The following is a 26930-nucleotide window of genomic DNA, read 5'->3' as shown; positions in this document are numbered from 1 at the left end:
ATTGAGAAAAGAGAATTTGGAGTAAAGTGGACTTTCTCATAGATTCATGTGTTTCTGGTTTGTGTTTGGAAACTAGGAACACAGACATTAAATACAAACTTACTTTTTGTGTGTTAGATTATGGCAGTGAATGTGGGACCCTTGCTACGATCAGTTGATTAACCTGCCCTGGCACTAGCAGTAAATGACATAAAAGCCTGTACTGCAGACTTAGGGTGGAAGCTTTTGTTATGTGACTCTGGCAGATAGAATTTTACACCAAGTTACCACAGACTGTGCTGCCTACTCGTGTGTTCCTTGCTGCCTGGTTATGCTCGTGCTCAGTATCTCCCTCATTAGTTTTAGTCCTTCTTCCGCCCCGTGCCTCATGCTAATCAGAGCTAAGTAACATTCATCGGTAATCCTTTTCCTCCTCAGCCCTCTCCCAGGTAAAGCTGAATGGGTGTTTGAGAGCAGGAAGAATTTGAGTTTTCAAAACAAGGCCTGTATCTTTTAGATACTCATGCAGAATAAGCTAAAGCTAGGGAAAACAGCATTATTGGTCTGTCTGTGACCTGCTCATTTCCTCTTTCTCACCACTAAAGCCAGTGTTACTTACATCTTTGTCAGTACAATAAATTTTTGTCATTTTTGCAGATGCTTTCCCTCCTCTAGAGATTTCCCATTGCAGTTGGTACTATACAATCCTAACCACCTCTCCCTAAATTACGTTGCCTTCATTTGAGGCATTCCCACAAAACAGAGTGCAGCTGTGGTGGGCTGTACCTTGGGTCAGTACATTGAGGTGGATTAAAAGGTGTGAGCGTGACATGGTATTTGCTCTTTCTGTTTGTCACTGCCTGCCTTGTGAATAGCATGCTCATATTGTTTCCCAACTTGCAGAAAAGAAGCTGGTTTTATGAATGCCTACGATGCACATAAACAGACACTGAGAGATTTGGCAGACAGGAGCAAGTGATGACAGGTTGTCATCAAATTATTCCTTTATATTTTATACCAACAAGGATCACCCAGATTTGTTGGAAGGAGGATGCAGGAAATACAAAATGCATTTTAGACAAGATTTTCATTAAGAATACTCAAGTTTGCTAATTCTAATGCCCAATCATAACCTCAGTTTATTTTTTCTTATTATTGGTCCCGTCTCAGCTTGGTGTCATTTGTCAAAACCAAAGCAGCCTTGGCTAGCCATTTATGTGGAAATAAATTGTGAGCACAGCATGTCTCATAAAAGCAATGGGCTCTCCTGTGTTTTTTGTGTTTGGTATAACTGGACATCCTATCTAGTCAAGAAAAACCAGCTCTGGATGAAGCCAAAAGAAAACAGAGGTAATGAGACAAAGCTTATCAGGACCATGAATACCTACAGGTTATAGCCTGAGGGATCCCAAGACTAGCTCAGGATACTTTGATTTCCATTCAAAGCCTGACCCTTCTGTCAGAAGCAGGTCCCAGGGTACTTTGAAGAAAGAGGAGTTTGAGTAAGAGGGATCTGGAACACAAAGGGCTATGTCTTCAGCTGTCATAAATCAGTACATTTCCATCTGCTATAGTGTCTGGAACACACTGAGAACACCTTTCTGTGTTTCTGAGCAGGTTTGTTCCCGTCAAGATGGCTTCCAATTTTCATACACAGTCTAAGATGTAGAAATCTGAGAGTTTTTTGCTTGGAATAGAATCTACACAAAAGAATAATGTTTGCATGGATTTCTGGAGCGTAAGCAGTTTATCAGAAAGTAGCAACTTTCATTCACAAGTGCTTTCCCAGAAAGGTCAACTGGCAGAGATGTTTTCCACGCTCACCTCAAAACTGCAGGTTTTTGCTCTTCTATCATGTGATGCTCTAAGAAATGAGGCTACACACATTCGTTTAATATTATAGCTCCCTTGTGATATCTTCCCTTTCCTTAATGAGGGCAGTATTGCTAACTTGTTAGGAGCCTGAGGACTGTATCAAATTAACTTAGCATGGAGAAGAAATTAACAGAGAGAGGAACTCCTTGTGTGAAATGGAATGAGATCACTGATGGCCCTTTCTTCAATCTTTATTTTTGTATTACAGACAAAAGGATAATAACAAGGATAATACAGAACAGTGTTACTCAGAACTAGGATACCCTTGTTTTTATTCAATAACCTGAATGACAAAAAGTAATTAATCCTTTGCAATACTAATTATATATTAAAACAAGCATGATTCGGGTGTTTAACTGTGAGAAAGAAAGGGAAGGGGCGTGGATCTTGGTAAAATTATTGTGAGGAAACAATAATTAATAAAAAAAAATTTAATTTTGCATGATAACTTTTAGTTTTGTGTGTGTTTACACATGAGTAAATCAAAAGTCACGCTGTTGTCTTACAGTAGGATAGTGCTATGCTTCTGCTAACATGTAAGAAATCAGAATGCGGCTCTTTCCATACTTCATCATAAAGCAAAACCTGGCAAGGATCAGAGAAAGTAACAAAGGCATGCAGGAGACATAAACCTGACAATGGATTAATGAAGTAAGAGGAGTTTCAGTAGAGACATCCATACTATGTTTTTCTTCAAAGTTTCCTTTGCAAAACATGGTTGATAAAATACACCCTCTCTGCAGTGATTTTTGCCAGCCATACATACCACTTTTCTACAAGCACAAAAGGACACAGAGAAGTCAGCAAACTGGGAGAGTGTGTGAAATAAAGAGCCCATGTAATGTTTGTAAAGATCAATTTGCTGCAGCCTTTGCCTTTTAGTGGTTGTGGCTTGCTTCTGCAGTGATGGTTCCTAAAAGGGGATGTAAGCACTCACTGCAGGACATCTGTTCTGCAGTGACAAAGGGGGCAAGGTGCTGCTTCCACACAACCTTCATTTGTGGTTTCAAAGTGGGTGAGTCATTGCTGACAGATCCGAGGAGCTGTAAGCCCAGGCATGATCAGTGTGCTGACAGCAGCAGACATTCTTCTAAATAATGGTTATTGCCAGATATATATGTTTTTGGTTTTTTTTTTCTTCTGGTGAAGTCTTCCTCTCCAATTCTACGATTATTGAATGCTGGGAATGCTGGAAGCATTATCTCCTCTCCTTGCCTAAGTGCCATGTGCAGGGGCATTTTACCCTGCCTCGTGGTGGTTATTACAACAAGGGGAGCTAATGATGGACTGAGCCAGTCCACAAAAACCTGCTGATTAACTTTGGGACACACCTGGGTTTGTATTGTAGTGGTAAACAATTTTATCAGAAGATACCCAAGATCAGCAAAACTAATCCCCTTCTCTGGCTCTGGGCATCCAGGCTGTGCAATGTCTCTGATTCAAGTAAAGAATCCCTGGCTGGCAGCATTTTTGTACCAGTGTAGTCACAGGTTAGTTTTGGAAAATGCTTGGTGGCAGCACAAGCTTGGGTTGTCTTTGGCAAGGTGAGTGTGTGGACATCCGTCCCTAAAGGACACTGCCATCTGCTGCTGGTGGCACTGCGGAGCTTCACTGCTGCTTGCCAGCAAATGGCTATGAAACACTTGTGGTCAAACCCCACTTGCTTAAAGACAGCTCACAGGCATGGGCCAGATGGACTTGTCTTGTTTCTTACTGTTCCAAAACCACAATATACAAATACAAATTTAAAGGCTTACAAGTCACATCCTAAACTAGACATAAGTTTTGGGAGTGATGCTCCTGTGGGGAGAGGTGCTAATTAGTGATGCCTTCTGCTGCAGAGCCCAGTGACAGACGGGTCTTACGGTAAATGAGTGGTTGGCCTGGAAGGGCTATGCTCTGGGGAACCTGCAAGAGTTAGACGGGTTTAGCTACACCAATTGGTAATAATCTGTGGAAAATGAACACAGGACCTAGTATCTGTCAGCTCTGGAAAAACAGCTGCAAGGTTTCGTCTTTTATAAATTATTATTATTTTAATAGTACCATGGTTAAGTGATTTTCATCCTACTCTTGGCAGCATTGAAAGTGAATTGGACAAAAGGATTTTCCATGTTCTGTCACAGACTCTCTTTGAGACCTTAAGTAGCTGAGTCTCATTGTACTTTATAACTTGAGGACAGTAATATTTCAGTTCTTCCAATGTCCTTTATCTATGAGTTTTCTGACAGAAGCTCTTGATCTGCATTTGCCATCACTAGCCTTCAAGCAGTCGGGGGGGGAAGTAATTCCCTTCCCCAAAGCTGGAAATATCTTGTTGAAAATCTCTAGTTAGAACATTTTCAATTTTAAAGTAGAATCTTGAAATTTGCTAAGAAAGTCAGACATTTCATGTATTTTTTTCCCTCTGAACTCTTTATTTTCTATCAGAAAATTAAAAAAAGAATCTATCCTGTTATCTGTAATAGCCAAGCCTGGTGGACATATTTCTGGGGTGCAAGACTACTATATTCAAAAGCAGACAGAATACAGGTTATTGTAAAGTAGATCTTCTCTATTTCAGTGAATGCCCTGCACCCTCTGGTGTTGGCTGTAACAACACAGAAGCTCTTTCCTTGGCATTGCCTTTTGAGTGACTGAGGTGGGGGATGGGGGTCCCTGCTTAGTGAGCTGAAATATTTCCTTTCCTCCTGCACTCCAGTGAGCTTCCAGCTTCACACGGGGATCCCAGGAAGAACCCTGCAGGCTGCAGACTCTCCCATCACCTGGGCCCCAGTCCTTCTGCAGAGTCAGCCCCAAAAGATTAAGGTGGTTTGTAAGAAAGGCACCCTTCTGTAAACAGACTTTCTTTACTTACCATATGTAATAAAATCCCTTAGAAGTCTGACTTTGGGAGAATATTTGTAGCCACCAGTCACACAGTTTTGGAAGTTGAGGATGCAAAGAAATCACTTCCTGGTCGGCTCTGTGAGGTAGGAATAGCACCCCAACCTCATCTTCCTCTTGTCTTTCTCTTTTGTATTTTTGAAGGATTTGAGCAGTTTCTATCTTCACTCATCTGACTGCACCTAAGTGACAGGGCCACACCTCTTTGTCCCCACATGCTTGCACCAGCCCAGCTTGCTTCAGGCTGCAGTGGATGGTTGCCTGATTTTGACCAGCTTTTGAGGCCCTGTATTTTCTGGTAAATCCCATATACCTGTTTAGGAAAGGAAGATGGATGACAAGGAAGCTGTCCAATTTTCTGTAGTGGGAATTTGGGACATTTAAGTCTCACAGGCATCCTGCTGATGCCAGCAAGACCCAGGAGTCAACGGGGTCAGGCAGTGGGGAGAATTGTGACGAGGCAGGACTGTGCCTGACAGAAGGGCTGCATCGGCTGAGGTGAGCCTCTGAAAACATGCTCAGGAACCAGGGGATAGTAGTGTTCTGCCTCTGTGTGTACTCACGCTGGCTTCTTGCAGAGCCAGCAAGTGAAGCCTGAAAAGTTGCCACAGCTTTTCATCTTTTCCTCCTTTTCTAAAACACAGCTATCAAAAACACAAGTGGATGCTTTTATTTTGTGGGATGAGCCTTTATTGAAATATTTAACATTTAGTTCCTCTGGTCATATAATTTTGTCTTCTCAAAGGGACATTATACTTTGCATGGGAGTCTCCTGCTGGATTCCCTAAGCTGTTTTTATAAAACAGTCCATGTAAGCACAACACTGAGGCAAAGGCTCAGGCCCAGGCTGCTGGAGGTCAGCGTCACAGCCCCACCAGGGAAGTACTTCTGATCAACATAGTCTATGATAGTTGTCACAGCCAACATAGTCTCCTCACATGTGGGCTGGATCTGGTCAGGGGGTAGAACAAATCCATGAGTACCCTTGTCTCTCAGTTCAAAGGTGTAGGAGAAAGGAATGCCAATCATGTGAGCCCAGTCCCGTGAGGAGCCTGAGTTATTGTCTGTGAATTTAAAAATAGAAGGAGATATATATATTAAGCATGGTTTTTGTAAATACCTCTTGCTATAGTCAATGACAGATTATACCAGAATCCCTGAACTAAGCAGTAACTGTCTATCAATATTACATGCAAGCAGAGTTTCTAGGTGCTGCAATTCTTAATTGTACTAAAAGTCTTCCATGGAGTTTCCTAAGTGAAACAATCCTCCATAAGATGGTATTGCACAGGAACAGGAGATGAGTGCCAGGGATTCTGTAGCTTTAGCATGTTCCTGTTATTAGTGTGGAGTACAGGAGGGATTGGCCATTTGGCTGTTCTGGTACTTAATTTCTTACATTGTCACTGCCTGGAATTTCTTTGTATGTTTGTTTTTAAGCATAGTTTTGATCAAGTCTGAAAAATTTCTGGCTGCTCTCTGTATCACTGGACCTGTTTTCTTACCTGTTCCGTATAAGTACAAACCCTGGCAAAATGCAGTCCTAGGCATAGACAAGTTACCTTCTACTTACACTACATTGCTCATGCAGTAGGTGACTCGTGTGACTCAGGGACTAGCACATACAGATGCTGTGAATATGCAAAACTGCATGGGTACTGGAACCAACTACTTACTGTCTGAGTGACTAACATGACTTATTGCTTACTGGGAAAAGACTGGGTTTACTAGGCAGTCTCTAGGGCCCTCTAGTCCTCTGCGTGAAGGCTCTCAGCTAGTATCAGCCATGATGGTGTGTTTGTGATATGGCTAACCAGTGTATTAGGAACAAGGCTGAAACCATCATATTTCACACAGAACTGCAAGCAGCTGCCATGTGATAATGTCTGATGGAGTAACTATAGACCTGATTGGGTTTTTAATTTTTTGCTTGACTCCAGTGAAGACAAATAGGAGTTTTACTGCTGACTTCAGCAGGGTCAGAATGATCTATCACCAATCTCCTTCTGTCCCCTGTGATGTATCTCTGAGGAATTCATGTAGGATCTAGCTTCTGATCAATGCTTCCTTCCTTTCCGCAGTCAGTTTTATAACGTATAGTGTTATCTTGTATTCAAATGACTGCTGCTTAGATGTTCCTCTGAACAAGCCCATTAAATATTACTCAAAGAGGAAACTCAGCGAAACAGTACTTACTGATGCCTGTGACACAAGAATGACTCTCTTCTTTGAAAAACAGAGTAATCAAAGGGAAACATAGAGGGACTTACATAGAATTGAAGAGGTTGATCCTACTTTATAGCTGGTCCCATACTTTCCCATCAGGGCAGCAGCTGCTTTCTCTGCAACATACATCTGTAAGTTCAAAGCATCGTCATCAGTGCCAGTACCTTTGACAATTATTTAAAGTGGTCCAAAATTTTTGTCTCTCTCAGCTTTACATTTACATATGATCAGCTTTAAGTTTTAGGATTATTAGTTCAGGACTTCAGAGAAACCCATTACAAAAATTTGGGCAAGTTGTTCTTGATTTTTTTAATGCAAATTATGTTAAAATGTTAAAATTTACTCTGCTATTAGGTAGAGAAGATATTTGCTTTGTTGTTAAGCTAGAGGGCTGTATTTTGAAGGATTAGAGTCTATGCTATGCAGCATACTTATACTGACTACAACAGTGATTGATCTCTTACACTTGTTATATTGCCGTAGACCCTGTATCCCACCATCTTTAGAAACGTAGCCATAGACACACTAAATGTCTTCTCCAATGACTCATATGTTGTCCTAACACAAGTCCCTCATGCTTTGTCTAGTGCTCCAGCTACTGGAATGTTCATAAGTTCACGTTAATGAACTCACTCAGAAGCTGAGGGGAGAAGTAACCAAGAAGTATATGCTTACTTTGCCTCCTTCTCCTAGTGAGCACATTTGGAATACCCCTTCTGGATCTGTAATAGTTCAGTTTTTCTGATTTAAGAGGAAGGATTAGGATTCATTCTGAGGCAAATAAACCTTGCTGATACTGCACAGAGTGGCAGTAACTCCAGGAGCCAAGCTCCTACATAAGCCTAACTCCTCTGAAGGAAAAGCAAGAGGGCAAATAGAGTTGAGCCACATGCTACTGCCTATACTTGTTCTTTGCAGGTGGAGAAGAGGAATGTTTTGCCCTACCAGTTCTTCACTGTTACTTGGCGGTTTAGTTGTGGAACCATACGGAGTGAGGATGTATTGTCCATAGGAGTGAATTGTTAAATAGCACAGAATGTCACTCTTCTTCCTTTCGATAAACTGAGCCACAGCTCTTGTCTCAGGCTCTGATTCTGGTCCAGATCCACAGAAGATTTCACTGCTGCAGTCATAAGAAACACCAATACCTGGAGAGGAATACTGAAAGTGAATCAAAGGCAAGACATAACCGCTAGTTCAGAGGGAACAGGGAAATTTACTCTGGAGTGTTAAGGTGTGCGTTTATGCGGACAGGGAGACTAGACAGTGAGTGGGTCTTGAACATTTTACTCTGTTGGTAGCAACTAAAATTTGCTACAAGACCAAATTTTTGCACATTTACAGACTGGCTGCAATGAAAACAGTTTTCTCTGACACCACCACAGTGCCACCTGCCAGGGAAGCTTTGGAGGCTCCTTAAAATTCACGGCAAACACAAATACTGGCTGGTAAGTGACTAACTCCTAACAGTGCTGCCTAGAACTGATGCTTGCTCCTGCAGTGAATTAGAGGTATAGTTATGTAAGCAGCAATTTTCTGCTCACAAAACTAAATGTAAGTTGAAAGTTAATGACTCAGTATTTTTACAAAGCAGGTTTTTATTTTTGTATAAGTCTTGATGACAACAAGATGAGTATTCCTTTCTTATAGGACTTAATCTTATTTCGGAGGCTAGTTATTACTCTTGGTTTATATTTGTGTTACTGATCTGAAATACTTGGAACTTACTTCCCCAGGAGGAATTGAAGTTTCTGTTCAGATCTGTCCCGTAGCAGGTGCCGTTCATATGTGGAGAACGGTTTTTCCTCCACAAACGATCCTAAACAAAAGTAACTTTAGTTCTATAGTAACAACTCAATGATCCATAGGGTCTAGTGATAATATGGTGTAAGGACTCCTTTATTTTAGACCTCTGCATTCTGAATAACTCTTGCATTTTGAGAGTGCAACTATGTGTGCAAGAGTAATAAAGCTTAGTGATAAAACATTTTAGCTGCCTTGAAATGAGCCTCCTGAGCTTTTTTTTTTAAGAAAAAAACCCCCTGCTTCCGCGCAATGTTGCACTCCTAAGAAACACCTCTCCAAAGAAAGACTTGGCATTGTGAGAAATAACTCTGTGTCCATGAGACAGTAGCTAAACTTATGTTTGTTTCATATTCAAGACGATGAATGCTTTTTTGTCAGCTAATCTTGCTGCTGCTGCTTGGTTTCCTGCTATACTCACTGCTATACTTGGTTCTCTGCAGACCTCACTGCACTGCCTGTCCGAGCTTCCCAGCTGAATGACCTGTGCATCCAAGTGCAATGTGTGGTATGTCCCAAACGTGCTGGGGAGCAAGCTGGGAGACAGCAGGATCCACATGGCAGTAGGCTGAGCCTGTTGGGCCATGTGGAGGTCCTGCATTAAAAGATGTTTTGACTGGGCTCAGGAGCCTGGAAGCATGATATGAGTTGCTGAATACCAACATTTTGTGCTATCCTCCATATCAGAAAAGGAAGATTACTTGGGAGGACACATCTATTTCAAAACCAAATAGCCCAGTACTTGACCAATTCTCCTCCTGTCCCATGCTGCAAAGGTGCTCAGACCCAGCTGCTTGTTGGAATCACCTGTGAAGAATGACTGACTCCTCCAGACATGCTTAAGCAGTGAGCTGATAGCAGGGAAGCAAGTCCATACCCAGAAACCTAAAAGCAATCGATCCTGTGGTCTTGTCCTCTCTTTCCAAGGCTCGTGACATTTGCTAGGAATTTTTAGCCCTGTAATCTCGAGTGACTGCTGATTTACCAGAAGAAAAATAAACCTTTCTGCCATGAGAAGATCTGTGTGAGTAACGATTCTGTCGCTGTTTCCTGTTTAAATATAATTGCTACGATTGTATCTAAAATTAACAAAACATGCTGTGCGCATCTAACTTTCAATCTGGTTTCCAGATTTTCACTACTTACTTTTTCCCAGGAATAGATATAGCCATCAATATTGAGGACTGGCAAGACATAGAGGTCCAAATTCTGCAGAAATTTGCTTATCTTTGGGTCAGTTCTGTAATTTTGAAGAATCTAAAAAGAAAAAATACAGAGGACTGAACAGAGAACACAGTGGTAATAGCTGGAAAGAGCTAGTTTAGAACTGTCATCAGGGAATCACTCACTCCTGGATATCACCATGGTATCCAAGATCTACTTGAGCCACAGATATGTTGAGATATCTACCTTTTGCCATTAACAAAGTGACAGTGCACCCGGTTATAGTGTACTTCATATGGATGCAGTCTTGGAGCTATGAAATCCATATGATAGCATACTTGTGTGCCAGGTACTTTCGGTACACATGGAGCACTGCTATGCCATATCTTAGGTTTGCTTTATTCCAGGGAGACTGTGGCTTTGTGATACAGAGAGGCTTGATCCAAAAGCCATTGCGGGAAATTGAGAGATTGCTATCAAGTTCAGTGGCTTTGGAAAGAGTTCAGGTGAAGGAGAGAATACGTTAACAAATATTGTCCCATATCTCATCTCAGACTGTGATTTGGACTTAGGTCTCCACAGGTATCCGTACTATGTACTAATTTTGAAAATAGTATTTTAATAGAAAAAGGATAATTCTTGGTACCACAATAGAGAAGAGACCAGAAATACCCAAAGGGATACAGGTTTTTTTATTATCTAAATAGGAACATGAGGACTCACTTCTTTCACAAACCACTGGCAGAAGGCTGGAGAGATCCATTCTCTGGCATGAATCCCACAGTCCATCCAAATTATCTTTTTGGTTTTTTCTGATGGTTGACTAATCTATGAGATTGTAAAAATGATCATTTGGGAAACTGTAACATTGCAATAAAATAGCTTAGTGAAATACAGAAAGAGAATGATGTGCCTTGATATGCCGTTGAGCCATTTATGATTATTACTATTACAGAAATCATTATGACAAGCTCTCCTTCCTAATAACCCCATCTCTGCAGGATCACAGGGCAAGAGTTTTAAAGTGTCTGTTGAGAAGGAGTGTCAGTAAACCAGTTTATTTTAAATTTGCCTTAGTCATTCACAGATGACTTTGAGATTCTTTTGTTTTAGAAGAAAAAGCACAAAAAGGCAGGGAATCTAGTTTTACTCAATCATAGGAAGAGATTAGACAACAAGTAATCCAATTATTAACATTGTGGTTTTTACTAGAGTGTATTATAAAAACTGTCATGGAATACTCCTAGCAGAAAGGCTATGTGCTGTAAAATGTAATACAATAAAAACAACAAAACAAAACTCTTTATTCTTGTACACAGCTGTTGCCAAGCTGGTTTCAGATTGATTTGTATTTCTAAACAAGACTTCAGTTAAATTTGCTGTTTTCACTGCAAAATAGCAATAGCAAGATTATGGTGATACTATATATGAAAGTTAGCAAATCTTACTGTAATGTAAAGGAGTAAAACCATCTCTTGTTATTTCAGTGAATTGAGATGAGCACTGTTTTAGGAAAGATTTGAATCCTATCTTCTCCTGTGTACTTTTTTGTAAAGATACCTTTTATCAATTTTAAGAAAGTTCCTTCCTCACCTGCAGATAATACATTGTTCGATTCTCAAACGTCGTTCCCAGGTAGTGCTGAGTCACCAGTTCACTGTTGTTCTTCTGGATCTCAGTCATCCACTGATAAATCTGAAATAGTCACAGGGAATTCTTAGTTCAAAGTGGGAGCTTCCTTCTCTTTCCCACCTCCATTCCAGATTAAAGCATTTTCTTCTGCTTAGACAAGGAGCATTTTGCTCAGAGCTTATTTCAATCAGTGATATAACTTAACACTTATGGAAGGCCTTTCATTTACCTCTGAGCAAAGGCATGGTCATATCTCACTGTGTGTTAAAATATAACATCACTGCAATACAACACTGATACTCATCTCTGGATCTCAGTCAACGTGCGCTTCCTTCTGCTGACTTCACAAGGCATGGAGCCACACCATCAAATCTTCAAAACAGTATTACAGTCTCTTCCCTATCAGTATTGATTTTCCACAACTGAGTTCAGCAGCAGCCATCCCCAACAGGTAGCTCAAACAAAACATACGTGAGAATTGACTCTTCTCTCTCACTCTTCTTATGTGGCTAAAAGGAAGAATAGCACCATGCTTTGCCTTTGTCCAGGCGTACCCACTGGTCTGTGTAACACAACACCCTCCCACCTCATTACCCACCCTCATGTCATTATTCTTTCCTGAAGTGTCAAAAACCTGTCCTTACATTGCCTCTTTCTCCCACTATTCACCTCTTCTTCCTCACTGAGATTCTAGAGACCACAATTCATTGCACTTCACATTTGGCTCAGCATCAAACATACTGGGGTTTAAATGAATAAATACTACAGATAACGATAAAACATAATAAGGTAGAAAGGTAGCAAACCAATCAACTGAAGCCCAGAATATTATCTGCAAAACAATATGGCTACTCCATGCAGACCATTTAAGTTTGGGTCAGGGAGGAATTAAGGGTTTAACTAAAATCAATGACAAATTCGTGTTCAAATCAACCAGGTCAAGATCCTAGTCAAAATGTAAGGACTGATTCTGCAAAGAAGAAAGCCAGGAAGAGCTCCACTGACTTCAGCTGAACTTTCTGCAAGCACAGAGCTGCTTGCTGTGACGTTTACAAAATAGCAGCAACAAAAAAAGCGGGGAGACTTGGGTTCTTCTTTACCTCTTCCATTGTATGATATTGGGTGTAGGTGTAACGTTCTTGGACCTGCCTGTGGCTTTTCCTCTCCATTGGCATGCTCTGATCCACAACTTCCTGCACGTCAGGTATTAGGACTCTGAGGGGAGAGGAATGGGGAGACAGAAAAGAAAACAATCCATAAAAATTACTGCAGAAATATCATGGTGGGTACATCACTTACACCGACAAATTAAAGAATGTAGCCTCTTCTCTTGTGGATTGCCTGACAAATTCATCACCATCAGCATAATTGTTACTTTCATGTAAAATAAAGTTCCAAGTACTGAGATTTTCACTGGGTTTTAACAATAAAACAATAATTGTATCAGATTTTTTTAAAAGATTGACTATTTTCTACAAAACATGTTAATATCTCTCTTTTCTTCTCCACTTCTACTTCTGGACGAAACCCTAAAATATCATCTTCTGGGAGAAGGGGAGAAAAGTGAAAAAAAAATAATAATTAGTGTTTCATTGTATTTTATGGAGGCATTTTCAATTTGCAAAGACTTCACAGAAGTACTCATTGCAATTTGCAAAAATCAGAACAAAACCCCTCTTTCCTTCAAAAAGCTCTTCTTGCTTTTAAGCTACAAATTAGTTGAGAGATGAGTATAGCAGAGGCACGATTCCTTGGCTTTCAAGCACTTTGCATCATACCCTGTTCTTTCTCACAGCACTCAGCCCTCTGTAACACTGTTTCAAATCTGTGCTCGTTGTAAATGTTTGCAATAAGACAATTGCAAAGGCAGTTTAAACACTGTTGATTTCAAACACTGTAAGTGCTAACAGGCTTTTATGCTGACAGTAGCAATGGTCAGCATTTCTGGAAACTGCACATAGGAAGCTTTTAAGAGTAGTTACAGCTGACTTTCACTCTGCGCTTTGATGTTTATCCACATCTGAACTTCAAACTAAAATCTGGGCAGTGCGAATTCCCATGAACTGAAACCACACACGCAAAATGCCTTATCAGAGCTCTGGAGAATTGAAATCCCACAGTCTGACACAGTCAGAATATTGATGTCCTGATTATAATTTGTCATTTATGTCTCTATCATTATCTATCTGTCATGTTACCTTCCTTGCCTGTCAGGTGCCTTCTAAAAGGTGGTTCCTGCTTTGAATCTGTTATAGGAACTTTAACGTTGCTGTAGTAATCTCAACCCCTTTGCAATACAGAGCCAAAATTTCAGCTTGACAAATTACCTACGTCTTCCTTTAGGACCCTACACAAGGTGGATGCAGTTCTGGCACTAATCCAAGGGGAAAAAAAATTAAGCTGCTAACTTTAGTCTTTAAATTTCCCCTAGAATCAGTTGAAACCATTAGAAAATGAAGAGCCTTGATATAAATAAGAGGTTAACTGTCTTCTGCAATGTTGTCTAAGTCCTGAATACCTAAACTTTATGTTATATCATTTGTACTGGCTCTCACCTCATCTCTCTCCATCTCTGGTTGTCAGAGCATCACACTTACTAAAACGAGTTTGTCTGGCAAGATGCAGGATGTCAAGATCAGTTTTAACTCTAAACAGTTTTGAAGTGGCACCAATCCTCCTTTAACTTCTCTTTGATCCATAAATGTCAGTGTATGTCCATAGGCCGTTTGCTGCCAGCCCTGGATGAGTACAGGATTGTCTATATAAAATATGGCGAGCTACTCGTTACCTGAAAAAGTCAGTTCCAAACGGGAATATGAGTGTGTGAGGAATACATCTACTTTAATCCCATCTGGGTTTATAAACACCCTTTGTATCTGGATTAGATCTTCTGGTTGGAAGGGAAGCATGGCAGTTAGTGAAGATGTGTGCCTGGGTAGGTGTGATAAAGCATTCTGGGCCATTTGCAGCTCGTGAGTCCCAATTGTGTGCGCAGTGGGGACCTGTCACCAGGACCTTTGTCCCAGGCTGGGATGTCTCTGGATGGTGCCAGGAGATTCTCACCAGCCTGGCAGGGGGGAACAGGGGTAGGAAATTGGAGCTTTGAAGAAACTGGCTGAATATTCACTTTGAAAGTGCTCTTTTCCAAACCAAAGGAGCAACAGAAGACAGGAGAGCTACAGAGTTTGCTGCTCTGTAGTGACACTGATTAAACCTTTGGACTTTTCAAAATTGCAAGGACCTTGTGTTCAAGTATCTATGCTTTCCATGAGCAAAGCATGTTCCTATAAGTAGTGGCCATATCAAGTTTGACTTCCTAACCCTAGACTAAAAATCTGTCATACATCTGAGTGCCATTGCTGAGAAGGTAACAGCAGGAAGCAAGACAAATTGGGCTGTCTTAGATCCCAGCTCCAAATTCACAGTCCAGGCTAGTGGGAAGGTGAATAAACAGGGCATAGGAGAGTATGCCTCTAAAACTCAAAGATATATATAACATCTGTGCATTGGGCAGGTCAAGGTAAGTTGGAGGCACTTGGAACAAAGGTTGGGTACTATCACCAGTACTTGCTGACTGTTCATTGGAAAGGGCTAGGTCCTTCTGTGATAGCAAGGAAGATTGCTAGAGCCAGCTTTGCCCATCAGGAAATTAGAGCTCCTACTTGTAAGAGATCATTTGCTGATCTAAGCTGTCTTTCACCTCCTGCACCAGAGGAGCTGCGATCCTTATGTGCAGGTCTTCTCCAGCCTGGATGTCTTCAGGCAGCAGGGGCTTCCACAAATCCAGCTGTGCAGGGGAGAAGAAAGAATGCACAAATCAAGCTGTTTTCAGAATGAGAAAATACATTTGAGACAGAGTAGCTGCTCATTAACAAATAGAAGAAAATTTTCTCAAATTCTCCCTTGAACTATTCTCCAACCATCTATTCATAGAGCATCAGCACAGGCTTAGCATTTCCATTGGCTCAAGCACCACTGATAAGGAGAAGCATCTTCACAGGGCCATGCAAGGAAACTAACTTCTTCCCATAAATTCCTTCAGGTAGTGGAAGGGCAATTCCACCCTACACTAAGAAAAAAAATGTTAGGTAAAGCTTTTTCAAGTTTACCTAAACCTTCATTCCTTCCCAAAGTTACATGTAAATCTGTTTTACAGCCCAAGACCCCACTCTGATTTTTGGGCACACATGATTATTCATACTCACCAATAACACGCTACAAAGATGCTGAAGATGCTGGACTTGCTGAAATGTTTCTGGCACAATATGCAAAACCTGATCCCTGGAAATTCAGCAGAGAAACAAGATCAGTTATAATGTCTGTTATAGTATTCAATATTTTTAAGTCAAAAGGAGATATTTTGTTATGTAGAAGGAAGACAGAACATGTAACTGAGTGCTGTTCCAACAAAAATATGTCTGAGAGATGATGTCCTGGAATGTTTTAGCTACAACTAGGAATAAGTGATGTGAGTTTTCTGTTGCTAGAGCATTAGGTTAACTCTGCTTCCTTGCCAATTCTTTATTCACCATACCAGCTTCACAGAAGCCAACTGCTCGCAGGAGCCCTGGTGTGTGTTTCTGCGTTTGCAGGACCAGGGCCAAAACAAGATCATTGGCAATATATACTAAACTATTTATTTGGTAAGATGTCACCTTTTTTTCCTCCTATTTGGGAATCGTTCCATCATTCCAGATAGACTTAGTGCTTTGCTGATCTACTTCAGCATGCAAAAAGATTAGATAGCAATGATAAATGAACGTTGTTAAGAGCGTGAGATGTTCACAAAATACTTGTCGTGAGAATAGCCCATTTATTCCACAAATAGTCAATAATGTGGTCTCCAGAATTGCATATTCTTACTGAATTTGCCGGAAATAAAAATTTCTAGTATAGGATCTCTCATTTTGTATTTCTAGAAAAGACACTGAGTGTATATTTTCATAAGGCCCCATGAAACTTTCATTTACTACAGGCTTAATCTGAAAAAAATACTGAAAGTTTACAGAGAGCAAATTAAAATGGTTGGAAATGCAGAAAAAGCAAATCTGTATGTTCTTTTAAAAATCCTTTGTAATTATTTTTCTGGCTTTTTTTTTGGTATTCATTCAGATCAGCTTTCCAGGACTGATAGCAAGTGTGACATTTCTAGTGAAAGTGTTTTATAATGAGGAGTGAATTTTGATGACTACATTATGGTACTCAAAGGTGAGACAGCAGTTATCTGCTACTGATGTGATAGAATGGGGAACCTGAGAAATGTTCATATTTGTTAGCAAGCAGTAACTACTGTTTCAGAGTCTCCTTCAGTAACTTTGGTGGGCCTTGGAGCCTTTACAAGACAAGTACAGAAAAAGAGCATTTTACATTTTAAAGCTTTTGTAACATAAATTCTTGTTGCAAAAGCCTTGCATGGCTTTTTATTAAAGCCATGGTCATTACGGTCATCAGTATAATATGCTCTCATAATCTGTACTGCAACTGCTATAATTTATGCTTCCATACACAAATGTACAATTATCAGCTTAATATACATGCAAATGAAATTCACTATTCACTCACATTATCCACTGAAAAATAGGGGGATTTGGTTTTTTTTACATCTGTCTTGAAAATATCACCTTTGCTGATAGAGAAACAGAACTTGATAGTTAAAATGGGCTGTTTACTACTGGTTCAGGAGATGCTGTTATCTTATAGGACCCTCATCTATGGGGCAAAATGATTACATTTGCATTGCTAACGATTTGGTACAACAGCCATGGTATCTTTGGAACAAACCTTGTAGATGCAGGATAAACATCTTTGCTAGGAGAATAAACATCTCAGCTGCAGTTCAGAGTTTATTCTCTCTAAACGCCTGGGCTTGCTTTGCTCTTTGTCTATCAGGAACGGAAACAATATCCTGTAATATCTTTCTATCCTCATTGACATTATGTCTTAATTACACCAAATGAAAGAAATGCCAGACAGTCAGATTGCTGCCAGATGGCCAGCTCTTATTTACTGATAAACCTTTTACAATAGCCAGTGTGGAGACAAATCATTTTTAATAGTAAACTACGATTAGAAAGCACACAGTCGTTTATGACTATGGACTAGGATTCTCAGTGGAGAAGTGCAAAGTCAGCCCATGTCACCATGTGAGAACAACAGTTTTTTTAAATGATAGAGTTAGGCTTTCTTGCCAAATTAAAGGACTGTTCTCCGTGCAAGCTACATTTCCTTGGATGCTCATAGACTGGATATTTCATTTAAGTTGTTGAACCAAGCAAATGGCAATGAAAATGGGCTTTACCAGTTATTTCATCTTTGTTCAGGGGCTGCCTACCCAAAGTCACACTGACCATTTGATTAGGTGTGTTATTAAATCCTATGGAAGTACTCAACAAGTTCAGTCCTGGACAGCAATTAGAAACAAAAACACTGCCCTACCAAGGGTCTGTGGAATTCTGTTCAGTGAAATCAACAGCCTCTGACTGAGTCCCTGATACAAATATAAAGACTAAATATTATCCAAGGGAAATATCACATTTTAAAGAGAGAAGTCATGACTCTCTATACTCCGTTGGGAGCTTTGCCAGGAGAATCGTTGAATGGGTATACTATTAAGAAACTTACCTGCAGTACATATTGCTTGGTTTTCTCTAATTTTAAAAACTATATTCTGGGATATAATTGGTCTACAGGCATGCACCACTGGGCTACTTTCTCTGTTTACTTTAGCAAATTCCATGTATAAACTTTTATGTGGATAAATGACCTCCACATTATATTTGTGCTCCTCCTGCAAACCCCAACTGCTGTAAAGGCAGAGTTGCCTATCATTCCTTGTAAAGTTGAGGGTGAATGAAACAATGCTTCATTTTCTTATGAAGCGGACCTGAGAATGGATAATACAGCAAAACTAGACATTTCATAATTCTCAAAAACATTAATCAGTAATAAAAAATACTATAATCTTATTCTCTGAACACCTCGGGGTGAAGATTGTCTAGAACAACTTCATTAGCTTTTTTTTTTGTCACTGCTACAGATTTCCAACAGGGGTTCGGTATCTGAGCTGATTTTGAGACACCATCTTTTTCACATAGCCTCAGCTGTCTTTTATTAATGGATATAATTTAGCTCAGTCATCCTCCCTGCTTTATACTCAGAAAAGGCATTTTATTCCTACAGCATCTGATTTCAAAGTTCATTATGAAAGAGGCTAAGCCAAGTGAATTTCAGCTAATGGGAGCAGAGCATCCTGAGGTGCATTTGAGAGGTATTCTGTCTCCTACGGCTGCAGCCATGTCTTTGTTGGCTTGGATTTTGTTCGCTCTTTCTTCATTTCCCATCTTTATGTTTTCTTTCCAAATCTTACAGATCTTACAGCTTAGTACCCCTATATTCAGGATTTCAGTTCATAATTGTTGTTATTATTATTCTTACACGGTTCCCGGGATTTTCACTGCATGCACAGTTCTTCATGATAGCCTATTCATACTCACCCATCATACTGCAATTTCAAGCTGAGTTTTCCAGGAATTAGCATCCCCAGTGAAAAGATGGTAAAAAGCCACATCTTTGTGCACAGAACCCAGCCCCAACAGTCCGGGACGAGAGAGGAGGTGGAAAAATCTGGACTGAATATTTTATTTCTACAATTCTAATATATAACCAGAGTTATCCTGGGAGGGAACCTGCCCTTGTTGAATCATTAACTTCACTTTTAAATAGTTCTACTTTTTCTTAATTCTCCAAGCTCTCTTCCACACCCCAAAACACAAACACATACAAATAGCAACAACCTCACTGAAGCACTTCTAAGAAGTAGGAAGATTGTTATATGTGTCACTTTCAAATAGTTGAAAATATAATGTGTCAAAGTTCATAGTCATTGGAGAAAATGTTACCTGTAAGGTCCATGGCAACTAGTGAAGATGAGCTTATAAAAATCATAGGGATGGGAATAACAAGAAAACAGTGGTAAAACAAACACCTTCCTTGCTCTCTTCCTTCCTCTGTTTGTGTCTTTGTGGAGCACTTCTTTGACCCCTTAACTGCAGTTCTATCACTTGAGTAGCCAAAAAAAGGATATGAAAGAAGCAACCAACATTCCTGTAAAATAGAAAGATGGAGACATCAGAGGCACATCTAAACCACTTTCAGTTGGTCCAGATCTGTCTCTGGCCACAGACTATCAACTTCACACTGACACTGTCATGCTTTTGTTACATACTCAAAAGAGTGAGCTGGTTACTATCTGAAATATTTAATTTCTTGCTTAATTCATATAACAAGAGTAAACAGTTGTATTTCTTCCTAACTAGACTACAGTTAGACATATAGCACAGTTCTTCAGAAAGAAATTGATTCACTCAGTGTCTCTCTTGGATTAAAGCTATCCCATGGTGATTTAATGCAGAAAACTGCATGGGTTTGGGGTGAAGAGAGTCCAGTAAGACTCTTTGTGTACACATGAAATGGACATTAACTGTAATTATTTTATCTTTGTAAATCTTTCTCAGTGAAGATTGCTACCAAGGCTGTCATCAAGGAAACAGGCAGCAGAACTGTCCCAGTATGAAAGAGGAACAGCTTCACTCAGAAGTGTGTTCTCACAGAACCAGGCTGCACACAAGAGAAGAATATGTTCTTCTTCATAAACCACACCAGACTCTTCCCATTTTATCGCTACACACTGTAACTTGCTCACCAGCATGAAACTGAAAATGGTGAATATTTCCCTCCATATGGATATTCAACCCACAGTGGCTTCCAGAAGAGCTGAAGGAAGTTTGGTTTACAGGATTAGAGACAGCTCCATTTGTGAGGAGCCAAAACCAAACTTATGTTGGAAGACCATATTCCACATTGACACTCAGGACATCTGCTCAGGTGAACTTTGCTTTTGCTTCCTTTGTCTTCACCACTGCTATAAGGTGAACTAATGTCCTTAAGTCTTCTTCAGTGCTGTCTGTGCCATTTTACCAGAGCTGGCTTTGAACCGGAGTTCAATCCCTTGACAGGTACTCAGAATGTAGGAACAAGAAAAATGAAGGCACAGAGAAAAAACGCGAAAGGCTTCACCTTTTGTTTTCCTCTTGCAAAAATGATATGCACACATGGTACGAATCATGATATGTGCTAAAATTCAACTCCAGCCCAAAGCTTACACCTCCATGCTGAAAGCAGAAGCTATTTATTCTGTGGTGAAAACATTACTTCTATGATGCCAAATAGTTATGAAGATAGATAGGGTCATTTTGCTTAATGGGCATAGGATTCAGAAGAAATGACTGTTGCTTGCTAGGTCTTTGATTCAAATTCCTTTGAAGTTTAGTTGATTTTAATGGGCTTTAGATGAAAGTCCTGTGCAAATAATCATGGGCATTTCTCACTGATTTAAAACATGGACTTGTTTTGGGACTTCAGCAGAAGATTTGTTCATAAAAGACAATACTTCAGTATGTACTTAACGTTCAGCTTGTAAACATCACTGCTGAATTCAGAATAAAAGCCATTAGAGACATTATTCTGCCACCAATGCAAAAATATCTTGGGACAAACAGTTAACTTCAACAAGCCTATTGCCCTCTTGGGGATAAATAACGTCTCTCTCAGTAATAAAGGCTGTCCTTTGGTCAGGTTCTTACTGGCAGCTGCTTATCTTCCTAGCAAATGTGGAAGGCAGCTTAATCCATTTATTCCCTCCTTGAAAACCATATGCAAAAGGACATGGGACATTCTGTGGAGAGGAAAGGTTGTAAACATATGGCGCAAACTTGCCATATGAAACCATGCGGTGGCCTTCCGAGCAAGTTTACTTTGCAGTTCTTCCATACATTCTTCTTAGAGCTTCAGAGCAATTTTCAGCATCAGTTTAGCCTCTCAGCTGCCCTGTGAAACAAGTAAATATTATTTCCACTACTTAAAAGATTAAGAAAAAAGGGGAAAAAAGTGACTCCCCAAGGTGACATAGGAACACTGCTGCAGAGCCAGGAATAGAATTCAGATCTCCTGACTCCCTGTCTGGTGCTTCCTTAAATATATGACCATCTGCTCTCCTGCTGGAAGTATAGATACTATATGCTGACTCCAACAAGCTGGCTGCTAAGCCTGTTAGTTTATCCTCTTTTTATCCCATACTGATATCATCTCAAGCTAAGCTTTTGGCCTGGAGTCAAAGTGATTTCCAGTGTTTGAATGATTTGACCTGCTTGTTATTGTTTTAACCTTGCACCACACATATGCTCAGCTATTTGTGACTTATCTGCATACAGTCTGTGTAGCAACAGCCGCAAGCTAGAACTGTTTTGTTTAAAGACTCCATACTGAAGCATGCCACATGTTTTAAACAACTGTCATATAGTGGTGAGTTTGATCTTGGTAGCTGCAGGCTCCCAGATTTCCTACTGAGCTGCATGTGACTTTCAAGGACAAAGAGTTTATTAAAAAGACAAAAAACTTACACACTTGTGTGTCTCCACAGACAGCAGTTCATCATGTTAAACTTTCCCAGTTCCACAGCTAAATCCTGCACTGACTCCATCTGAACTAAAAACCAAACTAGAACTAGATGGAATTCAACATGATCAATGTTTTTTTAAATCATCACCTTGATTCTGGGAAAATCATCATCTGGTAAATCTCCTCTCATTGCTGCAGAAAAATCAAGGCATGTGTCCAAGACAGACTCATCACTCAGTAGGGTCAGTACAATAGCGTGCTGACTAATGTGCCTTGAATCCTAGTCTTCTGCTCCACTGAAGAAGGGCGGTGGATAATTCAGCTCTTTTACTAAAATATCCTCTGGTAATCACTGTTGTTTTGCTTGGAGGAAGCACGCAATGAATTGACAGTTCTGTTTCCCATTGACTTGTTGTAGGAGATTGCTTATTTTATAGGTGTTGTCTTTTTTATTGGTACTAAAAGATATTTCGGACTTTATGAGACACATTCAAAATACTCCAATTCATTCTACAATATTAAATATATGGTCTTAATTCAGTAGCACATGAATATTCAGCAATATGTTGTGTGGTCTGCAATGTGAATCATTGCTCCTCTCAGCATGCCAAGTCTTCAGCGTTCACAGCTTTGTTAAAGAAAGGTTTTTCTGTAATTCTCTGGACTCCATTGTGATTCGACAGTGCTAACTGTTCTCAAGCTTCATTAGCTCCAGCGACAATCCTAGCATAAATGGGAATATACTGGACACTATGCTGACTTATGGTAATTCTCTTCTAGAGTCACTTTGCTCAGTTTTCCTCTGTTTCTCTGAGATTACACTGAAAACACCTCACTAACCTTACATTTGGGATTTTAAAATAATCTTAAACCAGAAAGAATTCCAGCCAACATACACTAGATCAGAATGTTGTTACTAGCACACCTTAAAATTAACTCCATTAAGCCAAACCTAACTGTCCCACAGATCATCAAGTGACAGGATACTTAAGCTTTAGCTTAGTGGAACTAATTTGATGATTGGTACAGGATCTAACAATTTCATGAGATACAAATTTACAAATACTTCCAAAGATTTCTCCATTATTTTTACAGCATTATACACATGCACACACACATATTTTGAGCCAAAAATGGAAATATCAGTGTTTTGTGTCAGTGTGAGAAATAACACCTGCTTTTTCTCCACAAGTCCTGTGATGCAGTTTTAGACAGCTTTGTTATCAGAGAGGAGCTTCTAGTGCCTGTTCAGTAAGCAGTTCCTTATGGAAGCAGGCTAAAGCAGGCTGACAAAATCTGTATTGGTTTAATTAGGCTGACAGAGCAGCTTCCTCAGACACCATTTTCTTTAACTGGGGAAAAAAGAATGTTATTAGTGAGTTGCATTTCCTTAATAACAGGTGGTTATTTTTCCTTCATCCTTTAGACAGCAAAATGTCACTGCTAAGGAACATCCTGCCCTGTAGCATATAATGTGAATTCAAGATATTGACCTCCTGTTACTAGAAGGTAACAAACACTCTTGGTTCAGTTCTAGGAGTTAAAGGTGATCACCTTTACGAGGGCTTGTGCACAAAACATAATGTAAACACAATTCCTATTGGAAATAGGTCTGCATAAGGATTGTTCAATTTAACTTAAAAAAATACTAGTAGTGTATTTCAGGTGCAATGGTAAATCGCTGACCCCAAAGTCCATGTATATAAGCTGGCTGCAAGATATTGCCCTTGTAGTTTGATCAAAGGAAAGATTCAATTTGCTGACAGTTTTTAGTGTGCCTGAATCTACTGTCAGAAAGACCAGTTAGATTTTCTTGCTCACCTTCTCCAGCTCTGAAAACTTCTCCTCATAATAATATCTTCTGACGGTGTGATTAGAACTTATGATTTCAAAGGTATTGCTCTGGGGGGAAAGGATTTTCAGAAGTGTTTGATCCTATATTGATGTTCTGAGTGGGCAAGAATTAGACAAGAATCCTTGATTTTATAAAGAAACAAAACTTCTTGTAAACCTTTAGCTGTCAAAGCAATATGTTGTTTGTTTTAATTAGGCCTTTTAACAGAAGACGTCACATAACATTAAAAGCCTATCTTGTATTTTTAAATAAAATAATTGCCTTTGTAAGTAAATAAACTAGTATTATTTTATTGCTACTAGCAGAACTGTAAAGGGTGGGGACATAAGTCTCCATTATTGCTTAATGGCTAAAAAACAAGCTTAGTGCACTAGAATAACCAACATTATTTTTAATGAGTTCTATTACAGGCACTAAAATACTTTATGATTTTAGGTGAATATGCTTGCATACAATTTCTTAGACTCAAACAATATACACTACATTCACTTTAAGTTATGTAATTAGCTTTTGCAGCTATAAAACATGTTCATATTAGACTTTGGCCTCCGTTCTATCAATGATGATACACATACTTGGCTTTCTGTTTAATGTCAGCACCACTGAGCATAACTGTATTGCTTGAGTGCATGCAGTTGTGTATGTATGCCCTCGTGTATTGGGTTTTCTGCGAGGAGTTTTTGGTTGTGTCTTTGGTAACAGGAGAAGGGCTGTGGAGATGGCCCTTTAAGAAGCTACCTGAAAAGCTCCCCCTTTTCCTTTGTCAGACCCACCTCTGACCAGGGCCAAGCCAACCAGCGCCCCTGCGAATTCATGGATTTAAGGGCGGTGCAGGGCATGCCTCACTCTCTAACACCGGTCCTGACCAGCACGGCCCCAGGTGCGGATGGCACGGCCCTGGCCTTGCCCGCAACTGAAGCTTAAGCCCCGCTGCAGCTCCATCCCCAAAAAAGAGAGAGCGAGCCAGCAACGCCAGAACCATCAGAAGAGACCTGCAGCGGAGAAAGGAGTGGGGCCCGAGGAGAACAACTTTGAAGAACACCAAGGTCGGTTGAAGGAAAGAAGGGAGATGGGTGAGGAGGAGGATGCAGAACCCAGGTTCCCCCTTTGCAACCCATGACGAGAGCCGGGTCCCCGCCTCCAGCCCAGAGAGTCCCCCGGTGGGGCAGGCCCACACACGCAGTGGCTGCCCCTGAAGAAGCCGTGACTCCGAGCAGTGTGTCCTGGAGCAGTTTGTGTGTGAGGGAACTGTGACCGTGGGCAGACCCACCTTGGAACTCTGTGGACTTGGGCTGAAGCAGTTTTGTGCATGAGGGAAACTGCAGCTGTGGGCAGACCTGTATTGGACTTCTGAGGACTTTTTTCCCTATGGAAAGGGGGCTACGTGGAAGCAGAGAGAGAGACTGGGCTGCCTTCCGACTCCTGAGGAGCATATGGTGTGAAACCGACTGCAACCCTGCCTCCCATCCCCCTGCGCCTCAAGGCAAAGGGGGAAGGGGAAGGTGAAGAAACCCGGAACAAAAGCTGAGCCTGGGAAGAAGGGAGGGGTAGGGGGAAGGTGTTTTGACTTTAAGATCTGGTTGTATCTCCCATTGTTCTACTCTGATGTTGGTAACTAATTAAAATTGTTTTGATTTTTATTCCTTATGATGAGTCTGTCTTTTTCCTGTGGCCTTTTTTTTAAGTGGTGAGAAGCCCTTCCAGTCCTTATTTTGACCAGCCCTTTTTGGGGCATCGTGGTGCTCAGTTAGGCACTGGGCCTAAACCATGACACCGTGCAAGGTAGTATTCCAAACCCCTCAACCAGTGTGAGGATCTGTTAAAGATGATTATGATGTTCTTGAGGAATCCAAGTGATTATTAATGAAACCAATAGTACCTGATAAAAGAGCTCAAAGCGTATCTTGTCTGAGCCAAAGTCCATTCTATGTAACTTATACACAGTGGAATTTCTGGTGTATTTTTGCAAATGCGCCTTCAAGAATTTATAAGCCAGGTTTGAAGTGTGCTGTATGGGAGTGACGTGCAGTAGCAACAGCCTGTTTTTTGGTGTTCAGTTTTGTAAAAAATTGATGCTGCTAATACTATCTGGGGAAGGGAGTGGGTAGTGTAACTTTCAAATGCTTCTTGTGACAGGGCTGGGTAGCTTTGCAGTAAGGCTGTTGACATAGCTGCCTCGGTCACAAGTTTTGGAGTTCTTCAGCAAAGGGAGCTGTTTCTTTTACAATTAGTCAGGACTTTGTCTACTCTTATGTCTGCACTGTTACTACTTTTTGTACAGGGAATGCATCTGAAACATCAGTCAGCTCTGCCTGGGAAAGCTCACAGATCTGAGCAACTCAACATGGGGACATCCCCATTATACACATGGGCAACAGACACCTGACTCTGCCTCTGCTACCAAGCAGGGCATTCCTTTGAGTCACAGCACTACTGGGATGGGTACAAACACCAGGACTCTGGGTCACCACAGAGACCTCCTGAATGACTTGCCCATGAGCAGCCAGATAAGTAGTGGCAGGCAGGGAGCTGAATTCAGATTCCCCATGTCTCTGTCTAATGCCTTGAAGGCAGACCATCTTATCCTCTGTTCAGAGAGAGTGGTTTTGATATCTTCATTGTTCTCATTTTTCCCCTTCAAATACAGAGGTGTTAGAAGCAGCAAATAAGTATCAAATGTACCACCAGTAGTGCAAACTTTGGAAAGTTCTCTTTTTAATCTGCATCAGCAGAAATCAAGCCAACCTTCATCCTCCTCAGTACTACCTTTTGGGGGGGAGTACTGCCTACTGAGAAGGAAGTCTTCTTGCCAACATTAATGAAGCATTCACCATTTTGTACTGTTCCTTGAGCACAGCCTGGTACAGAGAAAATCTCCAAACACACATGCACACACTTTTTTTTTTCCTGCTTAACTTTTCAGATCTCCATAATTTTTCTTACATTTATACAGAAGTGACACAGACAGAAGATTCATTTAGAAGATGGTGTGTCCCTGGAACAAATGGTTCTTTGGCAAAATGGAGGATATTCTAAGACAACAGAGCCAAATGGA

General features: G+C 40.5%; 1 protein-coding gene across 1 annotated transcript; it reads right to left on the bottom strand.

Annotated features, from left to right (window-relative positions):
- Positions 1–5535: 5535 nt before the first annotated feature.
- On the bottom strand, positions 5536–19038 carry CPO (carboxypeptidase O). The gene is made up of 10 exons (XM_010187159.1): positions 19000–19038; positions 15228–15352; positions 12666–12780; positions 11527–11628; positions 10657–10761; positions 9916–10026; positions 8695–8785; positions 7912–8114; positions 7011–7095; positions 5536–5804 (listed from the first exon to the last, which is right to left on the bottom strand). Exons 1-10 carry the CDS (start codon positions 19036–19038, stop codon positions 5536–5538), a joined length of 1245 nt encoding a protein of 414 aa, XP_010185461.1.
- Between the last annotated feature and the right edge of the window lie 7892 nt (positions 19039–26930).

Source organism: Mesitornis unicolor, unplaced genomic scaffold (genome assembly GCF_000695765.1).
Source record: "Mesitornis unicolor isolate BGI_N332 unplaced genomic scaffold, ASM69576v1 scaffold49166, whole genome shotgun sequence".
In the NCBI taxonomy this organism is placed as follows: Eukaryota; Metazoa; Chordata; class Aves; order Mesitornithiformes; family Mesitornithidae; genus Mesitornis; species Mesitornis unicolor.
Note: the sequence above shows the minus strand (reverse complement) of the source record. Positions and strands in the feature narration are given on the sequence as shown.